At 39.8% G+C, this 12,152-nt stretch overlaps 1 protein-coding gene across 7 annotated transcripts in view; it reads left to right on the top strand.

Moving 5' to 3' along the window:
* The first annotated feature begins 1,773 nt into the window (after positions 1 to 1,773).
* The window catches only part of adcy2a (adenylate cyclase 2a), a 64,254-nt gene continuing 53,875 nt past the window's right edge, over positions 1,774 to 12,152 (top strand). For 2 of the 7 annotated variants that reach the window (XM_037075719.1, XM_037075725.1), the window contains exons 1-3: positions 1,774 to 2,074; positions 10,206 to 10,319; positions 10,564 to 11,238. In XM_037075719.1, the coding sequence (XP_036931614.1) occupies positions 10,296 to 10,319; positions 10,564 to 11,238 (699 nt within the window). In that variant the 5' untranslated portion in view covers positions 1,774 to 2,074; positions 10,206 to 10,295. Of the gene's footprint in view, positions 2,075 to 10,205; positions 10,330 to 10,563; positions 11,239 to 12,152 lie in introns of those variants that run through there. The other 5 variants (XM_037075723.1, XM_037075722.1, XM_037075720.1 and 2 more) reach the window with 5 other exon arrangements.

The raw sequence follows: 12,152 nt of genomic DNA, 5'->3' as shown, positions 1-12,152 counted from the left end.
TTTTGCCTTTGTGCTATGCAGTGCAGTAAAAAGAGGATGGGTGGAGTGAAAGAGAAAGATAACTCCCATGACCACTCTCCAGCTGTTCTCATTCTGTCAAGACGCACACACACAGTCGAGGTAATTCAGGCTGTCATCCTCTCATTTCAAAGTGTGACAAAGCCAGTGAAAGACACACCTTCTCCCACCCTGTTTCATTTCACACATTTGCCCATTTTTTTTCCCCATGTTCATTAATATTTTTATTTGTTTTATGATTAATGTCAATGTGAAGGGTGGTGTAATCAATTTCCAAAGGGGGCTGAAGTGGATGAAAACTACCACATGATTAGTTGTTAAGGGTAAGTTAGAGAATAAAAGCAGGCTCGAGGTTAAAACGACAGAATGTGTCACACTCTCTGAACTGTGAAGGATGGCCTTTTTTTTCTTCCTCTGACGGAGAAGCTGTGAATAATTGAAGTCCTTTTCAAAGAGAAGCAGTGTGAAAATTATTGCAGCAGGGATAAAAATCTCCACCCCTAATGTGAAGCTTTTTTAAAAAAAAATACTTTCTTCATTCTGCTCTGAATTTAAATTCTTGCACCTCGCATATCTTTAGCATAGTAAACATGGTATGATTGAGATGTTACACGGTAATCAGAGGTCTTCTTTCTTTGAGAGACCTTTCAGTGACTTGACAAAGCAAGAAACCTAATTGGTTTTATTCTATCAGAAAACCACAGGCTTGGTTGTCTGCGGTAAACCAAGATCAATGAGCCTTTTGTTAGGTTTATGGCTCCTGCTGCACAAATTCATTGACACTTTGTCAGGTTTTCACTTCTTCAAAGGGCTGTTTGAAGGGTAAGACTTGGTGTAAGGATTAGATCACAGTTAAGGTAAGGGAAGTGCATCTAGTTGTGATGGTTAGGGTTTGCGACTGGGGAATGCATGAGAATCCTCACAAGATACGTGTACGTGCAGAGCAATGTAGGTAGTGCTGCTTCTGTGCCTATCGCGCAAAACCTCTCCTGTTGTTCAAGTGGGACAAATAAACTTTGTGGCTAGTTTTGAGCAAGTAGTCAACTGGGATCCAAACTGAATATAAAAAAAAACCCAACATTTTTAATGAAAGATAGCAAACTTGAGTTACTGCAATGTCCTTTGTGCCCCCTAACTGTTTCCTCTTCACAGTTATTCAGAATTTCTCAGTAGTAAATGATAAGTTATTCAGAGAAAATGTAATTCGAAGGTTTGAGGATAGAAAACCTGAGCAGTTAGTTCTTCGACACACAGACAGGTGAACATGGCACACTGCTAGGCACTGGCAATAAAGCGTTGAAATTATATACTGCAGTGACTGAAAATACCCAAGTCTATCCTGAGATCTGGGTTATGTCAGATGAGAATTGGAGACTGCCAGAAAGAGAATTAGATAAGGCTCAGTAGACAATGGTATGTTGCGGAATACAAAAGATATAGTATTATAAAATATATAACATTGTTTAAATGTAATCATATCAGGCCTAATGACTAAAGGGTGAGAAAGATTCAAAATCGTTTTGTCTCCTCAAATTATCATGTGTCTGCTTTTTGTGTTTTGTGACAATGTGTGCATTATACAAAGGAAAAATGGCTTTATCCAAAATTACTGTTGTGCTGCATAATGTGTCTAAGTGGTTTGTTTAAGATTTTTTTAATAAAACCTAGAAGAAGTATGGGTTGGCAGACTGTCATGCCTTGGTCAGCCAATCACTGCCCTTCTATTGTGCAGATGCATGCCCTCTGTTGGTCAGATCTGTTAGAAGTAAGAGAAAGGTTGTTTTCAAAGTGAGGTCTTACGACTCTTAATGTGCATTCACTAGTATACAGGAAAGAAAATAAATTGATACTTGTTCAATAGAAGAGTTTTGGAGTGTTACATCTGAAAGTATTCAGTGGGAAGAACGTGAAACTTTGTTCCTGCCGGACACTGTTGTGGAGTTAGCACAGTTAGAAGCTAATTATCCTAGCTAGCTAGAGAGCTAGCTACGCAAATTTTAGCTGCTGTTGCCGCGTGGCTCTGGAGGCAGCCCACCCTCAGTCACCTTTCTTGGAGGTAAGATATTTTCCTTTTCTTTTTGTGAAACGAACAGCTCAAGGTATTGGGTAGTGATTTTCCTTGAATAAAATATGTATATGTTAAACAGTATACTGTGATTAAATACACACCTGTATACTACACTAAAATATGTAAATAAATTAACTGTCTTGGTTTTCAAAGTGAGTTGTAACAACACTGCAACAGCTTTAGTTGAAGGTAGACAGAAAAGCTCAGGTACATGTGGTATTTCCTTAAATTTTAGGCCCTCAAAACCCTCACAGTCCTCAAAAGATATCCAGCCAAATAGACTGACATATAACTTGCTTGTTTTAAATTATTTCCACAGGCTAAATTTCAGGTGCTGTTCATCACTTTGAAAACTCTGTTGCTGTGAAATGTTGACCATGTATAAAACCCAAGCTTTGATGTTCCATTCAGTAAGATCTGGATTATGTTGAAAACAGCCCGATCTATGTAGCTTTCTGTGGGATGCAGCATGGAAAACACTGTGAGTGAGATCTACTCTAAACCTCTATTAGTTGTATTATATTTATGACAGTTCCCTCTGTCATTGTCATATGACTGGAAGGCACTTTGGCTGAACTTGGGTGCTGCTTTGTAAACTTTAATTCAGCTTGAGCCTCAATGCTGGATCCACTGGCATCAGTTAAAATGTTAAAATTGAGTCATGCAATGCAGTTCTGAAAATTCTGGGAAACCTGTCTTGCTCTCAGACTGCAAACACATCAGAGAGATTTACTGACAGATAACTAAAAAGAGGGGAAAAACAACTCGTTAACTCTGTTATTGATTAATTGCAGTTCCTAATGGAGTAAAGCAGCTAGAAAACATGCTCTGCTGGTAAGTACAGAAAACACCAGGCAAACTGCTACAGATTCAGGGGGTCTCCCCTCGCTAATCTACTGACAGACTTTGTTTGTGAAGTGCATTTTTTTTTTTAAGCAAGGGTTCCCCTAGGCACCAACATTAGTTTAAACGGTAGATGTTTCTGGCATCACATAGCTCAACACTCACATTTTAATTGCAAGTCAATTGAAACCCCTGCTATGCCAGAATTATGTTTCCTCGTGTTGTTCAGATAAGTGTTCATGTGCAGAAAAAAGTGTGTCCCTGGTAAAGGAGTTAGGACATAAAGACCTTAAGAACCACCTCCTAACCACCTCCTCCAAGCTGTTATTGTACCTTGCACACACAGGGGCAATTAATTCAGGTAGCAAACTGCCCAGTCATCTTGATCGCACCCGCTGTCCGTAAACAACTGCTGACTTGGGAGGTTTTTCTCTATAGGGGAACTGTCTCTCATAGCTCCTTGATAATGAGAGAACAATTAGAACTGTATCAAGTAATGTTGATGAAGGGGTTTCTCGAAGTGGAAATTCCCCAGCAGAGAATGCAGACAAGCTGTCCTGAAAGTAAAGAAAACAGCTGCTAAAGAGAAAAATATAGTGACCAGTGGAAGAAATGCCTTACCACCACCATTTTTTTTCTGTGTGTCTTTTTTCAGTACATTTTCGGAAGAGGATTGTGTAAACAAGAACTACTCACATGACGATGTGGGACTTGAGTAATAGCCACATTTGTGATTGGGAGTGAGTGCCTTTCACGTTTAAACAGATACCCATTCCAGTGTCAGTACCTGGAATTTGGAACTGCTACCCAATGGTATCTTTTTTGGTTTGTTAATTTCTCTGTCATGACAAAAAAGTCATTTCAGTTCTAACCAGTTAAATCATTCACTTTTAGAGTCAATTTATCATTAGTCATATTTTCAGTAACATTTTAATTCAGTAGCATCTTGATTTACTGCACATCTACATAAAGATGTATATGTGCTGCCCTCTTCTGGCACACAACGTCTCCACTAGTAGTAGCTGTATTTTAACAGTGACAGTGCTACAGCAGCAGATTGAGCTAACCTTGTGAAGTCAGCAGTTATAATTTAATTTCCAGAGCATATTCAATACTATGTATGTCTGCAAATATGAGCACACGTCATTTAAGTCCAGTATATGAATTAAAATGTGTCGTTAATCGTAAATATACTTTTATCGCAGTAATGATGCTAACATTGTTAAAATGAAATCCCATTGTCTGTTAGCATCAAGCTAGTGGACTGACCACCTATTATAAAAAAGGAATCAAAGAAAGCATGCTGTAATATTTCCATAGACAGTCTGTAGCACAAACCATGGGTTTCATACCAAGTTATCACACATACTAAGAAACATGTTTTAGTAAGCTATGAACAGCATGTACAAAAGGAATTTGGGACTCAGTCAGTGGCTGAGTTTTGGAAAGACGTGTCAATCAGTCTCTCTCATCATAACATTACTGTAAAGATGCATGCTCAGGTACTGGAATATGGCACCAATTGATTTTAATGTGTTTCGCCACTGGGTAGTGCCCACGTTATTTGCTCATTACCCTTAGAATTACCGGGTCTGGTACCCCACCCTATTTGTGGTGGTGAATTTTCTGCATTTTTGTGTGCTATCATTAGCCCACTTCACCTGCTGTTTTTTTTTAGAATACGGCACAGGGATCATGGTCAGCTTTGGATAATGTATTGACAACTGGAAGCAGTTTGACGATAAATCAGGTGTAATCATTGCAAGTCTCGCTGGAATGTGTGTGTGTGTGTGTGTGTGTGTGTGTGTGTGTGTGTGTGTGTGGGAGGTGTCTTTCTATAGGAAGACAGTTTGTCTGTTTTCCATGACCTCCACTTAACCCTGACAGGTCAATATCTGCCAGCTGCTTCACTATCTCTAGTGAATATGTTTGACTTCATCTCACTGCCTTCTGCCTCCTCTGCAATCTTTTTTGGTCACTGCCTTAGCCACCTTAGCACAGACGTGAACAAAGAACACATATTTTTTAATAAAATAATTTCACACTCCACAAAGTAATAAGCATAGAGCAACCGTGAGTGACAAATGGGATGTCATGATTTTCAGAAACACATATAACTCAGGGGGGCCAGAACTCTAGTCAATTTTTACCAGCACTATACAAATTTGTATTCATTTGAATTTATTAAATTACAACAACCAAGATTAAAGTTGGTTGTCATTGTAAATCCTAATTTTAAGTAAAGGATTCAGTACAAGGCCAGAGTGAGTCATAGATGCAAAGCAGCAATCATTCTTGCATTTTAAGAATGAAAATGTCTGCAGTGATCCATGTGACAGTCTAACAGACATGGGCTTACCTGACTCTAGGACTGAACACTTAAAGGAAAACATCTAATTGGCATTTTTATTATCAAAAATCGGAAAGGTGTAGTTGGTTGTTGTTTTTGGTTGATTATTTTATTCAGAAAAGTAAATGGAAATTAGTTGATTTTTAATGGGAAAATCAACTAGTGGAGCTCATATTTAGGAGCTCTAATTGCATTAGTAGTATCCTTGACATCACTCAGTAATATTCAAATATGATCATGACTTGACCACATGAGTTTAATGTCATTTGACCATTAATTAATGTCGGTTACAGATTAATTGGCTTGTGGCTACAGCTGAGTAATTCTGATGCTAATTTAGTCACTTCACTTGTAGCAGTAGAAGGCGCACAGGTGTAACTAATAACATTAATGACAGCTGGGACAGTGAGTCAGCCTGCATGATACCAAGAATTTGTACAGCTAAATGGAGTTCAACCATTGATAATTTTTTTGTTTAACCCCTTTGCTTTTCTGCTGTGACATTTCAAGATGGCTTCTGTGAAAAAAGCCAGTCAGTGTCTAAGTTGTAATTAAAACTGCTGCTGTTGTGATTAGAAGATTACCCTTGTCTTGGCAGTATGTCTATGCTATCTGCTCTGAAAGTAACTAATTCCCTGCAACTTTGTGTCTCTTATTGTGAATATGCTGTCACTTGTATTCATCACTTACTGTCAAAAACAAAAGCTTGACTGAACAGACAAGCAATAATATGTTTATAGGTATATGTAGGGATGTCCTGATCTGATCTGCAGGATCAGATTGGGATTGGGGTTAAAAAAAAAAAAACGTATTGGGACATCCCTAGGTATTTGCAAAACTTATTACATGAATATAATTTCCAAATTAGTTTACAAATGAATATTTCTCATTTAATGTTATTGATGAACGCATTAAATTGCTCTAACTAACAGGGAGACTATTTTGACCATAATGAGAGGAGAGATGAGACTGATTTGAGTGTTTTCCATGAAACAATAGTTGTATATTCAAAAAAATGATTAGAAAATTGAATGTCAGATGACAATAAATCTCTGCTTTAGTCAGTTTAGATGCTATCTAATTGTCTCTGAATTGTGATAGGTTACTAAACTCGAATGAGCTAAGACTTTAAGAGATGTGTCTGCATGACTTTGATTCTGGAAAGGCGCACAAATTTCCAACTGTAGCTGTCCTCATCGCCTACAAGACTTGACCACATGGCAAGGGGTCTGTGATGGAGTATAGGTAGTAGGTAGTGTAAAGGAGTATGAAGTAGGTCGGGATGCAGTGAGTTTGCCTTCATGGTGAATGACTGGAAGCGGCAGGAAGGGAATGCGTGCGAAAAGGGAATCTGAAGGTGTGAGTTGGAACATTTTGTAAGGGGGAAATATACAGCAGTTTAGATTCAGGAGGTGGAAGCAGATGTTGAGGGCCTGAGAGTTGCAGTGGGAAGAAGATTTTGAAGGAGAAAAAGTGAAAGCTTGATGGCAACAGAGTGAAGGGTGTAAGGATCACAGGGGAGGGATGAGGTTTGTAATACAAGAGCAGAGGAAGCATACTGGTGAGAAACAAGAGATGGCGGTGGGAGAAGGATAAGAGAAAGGAGGTGAAAAAAAGGGCACATGCAGGGGAGATGAGGATGAGGAAAAAGAACAAACAATGTTAATAAATAAAACCATCACTACCACTCTGATTATCTCAAATATTAACTGCACTTGGAAGAAATATATCTCTTTAAATCTATTGGTTGGGTCATGCTTTTACATGTGCATTCAGTTCAAAATTAGTAATAAAATTCACAAAATAGATGTCCATGCTAATTAAATCAGATTAGATGAAGCTGTAATGATCCCCATGGGGGAATTGGGTCTTTGTAGCAGCAGAGAAAGGATATAGATAAGACCAGAGCTAATGCAGAGTATGACAGATAACAAAATAATTACAGCAGAATGAATTGAGATAACAATAAGTAATTGAATGTGTGTTTGTTGCAGGCTAGCAAGTTTTTTTTTACAGATCTGTAGCAAATAGAAGATGTCATACAGGCTCTATTAGCAGTGTTGGGTAACGTAACTTTTAAGAGTAACACGTTACTGTACAAGATAAATTAAAAAGTATTATACCATTAAGTCACATGTTATTATTACTGCATTATCTACTGAGCAAGGTAACACGTTAGAGTACTTTAGCATTACCAGAAAGTATGGTAAAACCTCTATGTTATATGTTATATATTGTGCATGTTGGTTATATTGTCCAGACGGCGGATAGATGTCTGTACATGTACCTTCTGAATGAAACATAAAGTATGAAGGATTCAACAAAGATCCACCATCTTGAATCCCCTAAAACTGATAAATCTTATTGGATTTTTGTTCCTTGAGTAGTTATGTCATATTAAATGGGAAGGTCCAGCCCAGTGGTGTAGTTAGTAGCCCTTTTCACACAGAGACCCTGCATTATCGCCACAGCGAAGGCTCGCCATTTCCCCGCCTTTGTTTGTTCACACTGTACCAAGCAGTTCTGGCGTAAAGCCGCACCAGTGTGTCAGTTCAAACAGCATGCCACTGTTAACGGGTGTATTTTTTCAACATGGTTCACCCCAATGTCCACCTGTTAATCTAAAAATGTACCCATGCACTGTTTAAAATCATAATGCTGTTGTGATGTGTTGTGATTGAGATCTTGACGCACCATGCGTCCTGGAAAGTGTCAAAGTTTTCTGCTTTAAATAACATAATTACATAAGCACCATCAGTAATCAGCAAAGGCTGTCTGGCTTTCTCACTCACAGGGAGGGATGCTGATTTCTGGGTGCAAGTTCACTGAAGTCTCGGTTGGGAGGGTTGAACAAGTTTGCAATACAAGTTGCCAGAGAGCTGCCTGGCACTGCTGCCGGGAACAGACACTGTTTTTCAGGCAGAAATGTGACGAAGAGTCAATGAAACAAACAGGATGACAGAGGCTATTCCATGTATGGATGCTATATTTTTGTCCTCATATAAGTTGTCAAAGATACTACCAGCGACCACGTTACTGTTGTTTGGTCCTGTAATGTTGCTTGGTGGGTTGAAGTGTGGGACAGTTCTCCTTTGTTTGAAGAGTGAAGGATCTGTTTAGCTGTCAGACTGTGAACACCATCAGACCGACGCACCACTGATCTGCACCTCCGGCTGTTCCATTCACACAGATACTACCTCCGAAGGCAGATCTGAGCCGCAGCCAAATTGTCCCCGCTTTCCACATCGACGCATGATTCCCCCACTGAAAGGGCAGTATGTAAGGGGCTACTGTTGGTGGTGTATGTTGCAATAGAAAAACTGTTGGTGGATCTGTAGTTGGCAACTTGTAAGTGACTGTCCACCCACTTAAACCAGATTGTACTGGCCCTGCATGAACTTGCACACACAAGTCGCAACCCGAACAAGCTTTTAGATTTTCTTAATGAATATGTATAATTATGATTTATTGCTTTGTGCAGTAATACTTTGGTAATTTAAATTCAGCGCTCTGAAATGGGGCACTTCATGTTGTGAGGGGATTAATGGAATCTGGAAGTCATCATTTATTAATCTTTTTAAAAGCAGTATTTGGGCCAGCACCACTTTCATCATATTTGGCTGGCCCTGTGTGTGTGTGTGTGTGTGTGTGTGTGTGTGTGTGTGTGTGTGTGTGTGTGTGTGTGTGTGTGTGTGTGTGTGTGTGTGTGTGTGTGAGAAGTGTCTGTGCTTGTACGTCTTTGCATGTGTGTGCATACACTATTTAAGCAACTGCCATATGTGCTCTTGTTTGTCATCTTTTATGTCATCAAGTTTTTGGAAAGCTGTTTGTTTGCACAGAAAAACTGAAGCGCCATCATTTAGAAACCAGTCATAAGGACACATAAAAGATCCCACAAAAAGAAATTACATGAGGTAATTTTTATTAGTGCGGCAGCTATCGAATATTTTTTGAATCAAGTGCTCTGCTGATTATCCCATTGATTAATCGAGTAATCTAATAAAAAATGATTTTGCATTATTAAGCAGCAATACCAAATAATGCCAAACGAAAATGACAGGTCTATTAAATAGACCAAGCAATTGACTTTTATTCCTGTAAAAAACATACAGGTATTTATTCCAATAATTCCATTATTAGGTGCAGGCTGTTACTGTCTTGCAGTTTAACATGAATTAGTTTCCACATCTTAACATGACCCCGCGACCCTGCAGAGGATTAAGCGGCGTACATAGAATATGTACAGATGATGGATGGATGGATGGATGGATCTTAACATGATATCTGGTCATACCAACATCAGTCTACAGCCTGTACAAATACCGTATGTTCTAACTAGCAATGGTAGGCTACGTTAAATTAGCTAACATCAATGTTTATGTTACCTTGTGTCGGCGATGCTTGGTGAGCTGGTGTTAACAGCTGGATGCTTTCGGTTCAGATGTTAAATCATTGTTGACGTGCTGTTATTGTACACCAGTTCTGTTTTGCAGTAGACACAGTGGATTTTGTTATCTTCTTTTTTAAATGTGAAATGATCCCAAACTTTGGACATTCTGCGGACAGTTTCTTGGCTCTCCACCATCGCGCCCACTCAATTCTGAACTTAGTGGTGTGTGTCCGCAATAATAGTCCGTGTGGAGAAATGATCTCTGAGCTAAGCAGGCCACATAACGCGGGTGATAGGAATTAAACGAAGCCTCGAGGCAGAGATTTTGCTTCAACCATTTTTTTAATCGAAATTAATCATGTCACTCGAGTAATTGTTGCAGCTCTAATTTTGATTGTATTTGATGACTTTTGCAGCCTAAGATCAGCTAATACTTTGATTTTGAGTTTTTTTTTAAATTCTGAAATTGAGCTATTTTTTAAACTAACCATTGATGGCAGTTGAATACATCTGTATTTTTGCTTATCTGTCACCAGCTCTCCTTCAACCACTAAGGGCTGTTTGACCAAGTCTGGCATTTAAGAAAATTGCTGTCTGACAGCACAGAGACAGAGCAGGAGAGGGGAATGTGGATGACTGAAAAACACGAGGTGTGATGTGGTGGGTTATCTCACTTATGAAAACCATCATCATCTACTGGATTGAGCTGAAACTGTTGTCTTTTCAATTCTTGTTTACTAGTTTCTCAGCTGAAATCATAACATCATATTTCTACTACATAATACGTAAATGTCAGTGTCATAATTTCTCCTCTTGTTTTATTCTTTTCTCTCTCTCACTCGCTGTCTTCCTCTTGCTGCTGTACCTTCTTTTTCCTCCTCCCCTCCCCCTTAGCCCTTTCTCCCTCCCCTTTCCCTTCACTTCCCTCCCACTTTTCTCTCTCTCTCACTCAAAAGAGCTCTCAGTCTCTGCACTCCCCTTCATTTCCCGCTTCAACATGTTGGCAGGAGGAGAGAGAGGAGGATGCTGCGCTCTACCCTCGGTGCGTTCTTGCCACCCCTCCGGCCAGCGCACGCTGCTTCTGACTCCGACTCAGCATCAGCTTTCAGTTGTCTTCGCCTGAAGGACTTAAGAGAGGAGGTGGAGGAGGAACCGAAGGCTACACTGGAGATCAGGAGCTCATACACCGGGGTCCCCAACAGGAACAACAACAGTAGGAGAGCAGACCAGAGCAACTGCTCCTCATCTGTGGTGGAAACTATTAATACCTCAACAGTGACCACCTCCTCTGCCTCCTCTAGTTTCTCTCCCTCCTCTACCTCCTTCTTGGCTACCAGATCCATGTGGCAAGAGGCAATAAGGAGAAAGCGGTATCTCCTGGACCGGGCAGGGGAGTCTGGTGAAGGGGATAAAGGAGGAGGAGGTCAGGAGAAGAGGAACAGGTCCCCGGATTGGCTGTATGAGTCCTACTACTGTATGAGCCAGCAGCATCCTCTGATTGTGTTTCTGCTTCTCATTGTGATGGGAGCCTGCCTGGCTCTACTGACTGTGTTCTTTGCTTCAGGACTGGTAAGTGTCTCATTCACAACATGCGGAAAAACACTCAAACACATAAACGTGCGCACACACACACACACACACACAAATGCATTTTACAGATTAAGAAAGTACAAACAAACAAATGTCCTGGATATATATATACACACATACACACACACACACATATTCCAGCACAATAGGTTGCACGTCCCTGTGTGGGCTGTAAATTATGGTCAAAATATTTGTAGAAAAATTAATTTTGTAAACAGTGTGGATCGAGGCACATGTGGTGTACACACACATTTTAAACCCTCACATTGTCTATAAACACGCATAGGGAAAGGCTCACACGAGCAGCCTTACCAATCATGCGCACACAAACGTGGAAATTTGGGCACACACATATGCACAATCCGCTGGCTTGTGAAACACAATACATGAGCCCCCCTCTGACTCACTCACATACAATGTGCACACACAGACAAGCGTGCCAGTGCAACACCTATGTACTCACACTCTCACAGCATGCAGCCCTCATTGCAGCACTAATGCGAAGAGAAGGGTGAGATAAAAGTGAGGGGGGAATAAGGGGCTCAGTTATTGTCTGACCTCATGGTTGGCTGAACTACAGATAAGAGATCTGTTTTCTTCTGTCACTATTTTGAGAGGGTTATCTCTTCTAAAAACCTGAAAAAATAAATGTAGTGAGGGCAAGGCACTCCTGAAAATCAACAAGACATTCTGAGTGAAATAAAACATAGACCAAACTTACTTGCAGTGCACAATTTGACTGGTTATGATCCAAATAGTGTGCCTGGTAATATCCATCTTTAAAAGGAAAACATTTTTAGAACATAGTGAAATATTACCAGAATCTAATGACTGATTTTAGAAGATATACTAACATAACCTTATTATAGCTTATCACATTTTCTATTAGGAGA

This window comes from Acanthopagrus latus, chromosome 17, assembly GCF_904848185.1.
Source record: "Acanthopagrus latus isolate v.2019 chromosome 17, fAcaLat1.1, whole genome shotgun sequence".
NCBI classification, from domain to species: domain Eukaryota; kingdom Metazoa; phylum Chordata; class Actinopteri; order Spariformes; family Sparidae; genus Acanthopagrus; species Acanthopagrus latus.
Note: the sequence above shows the minus strand (reverse complement) of the source record. Positions and strands in the feature narration are given on the sequence as shown.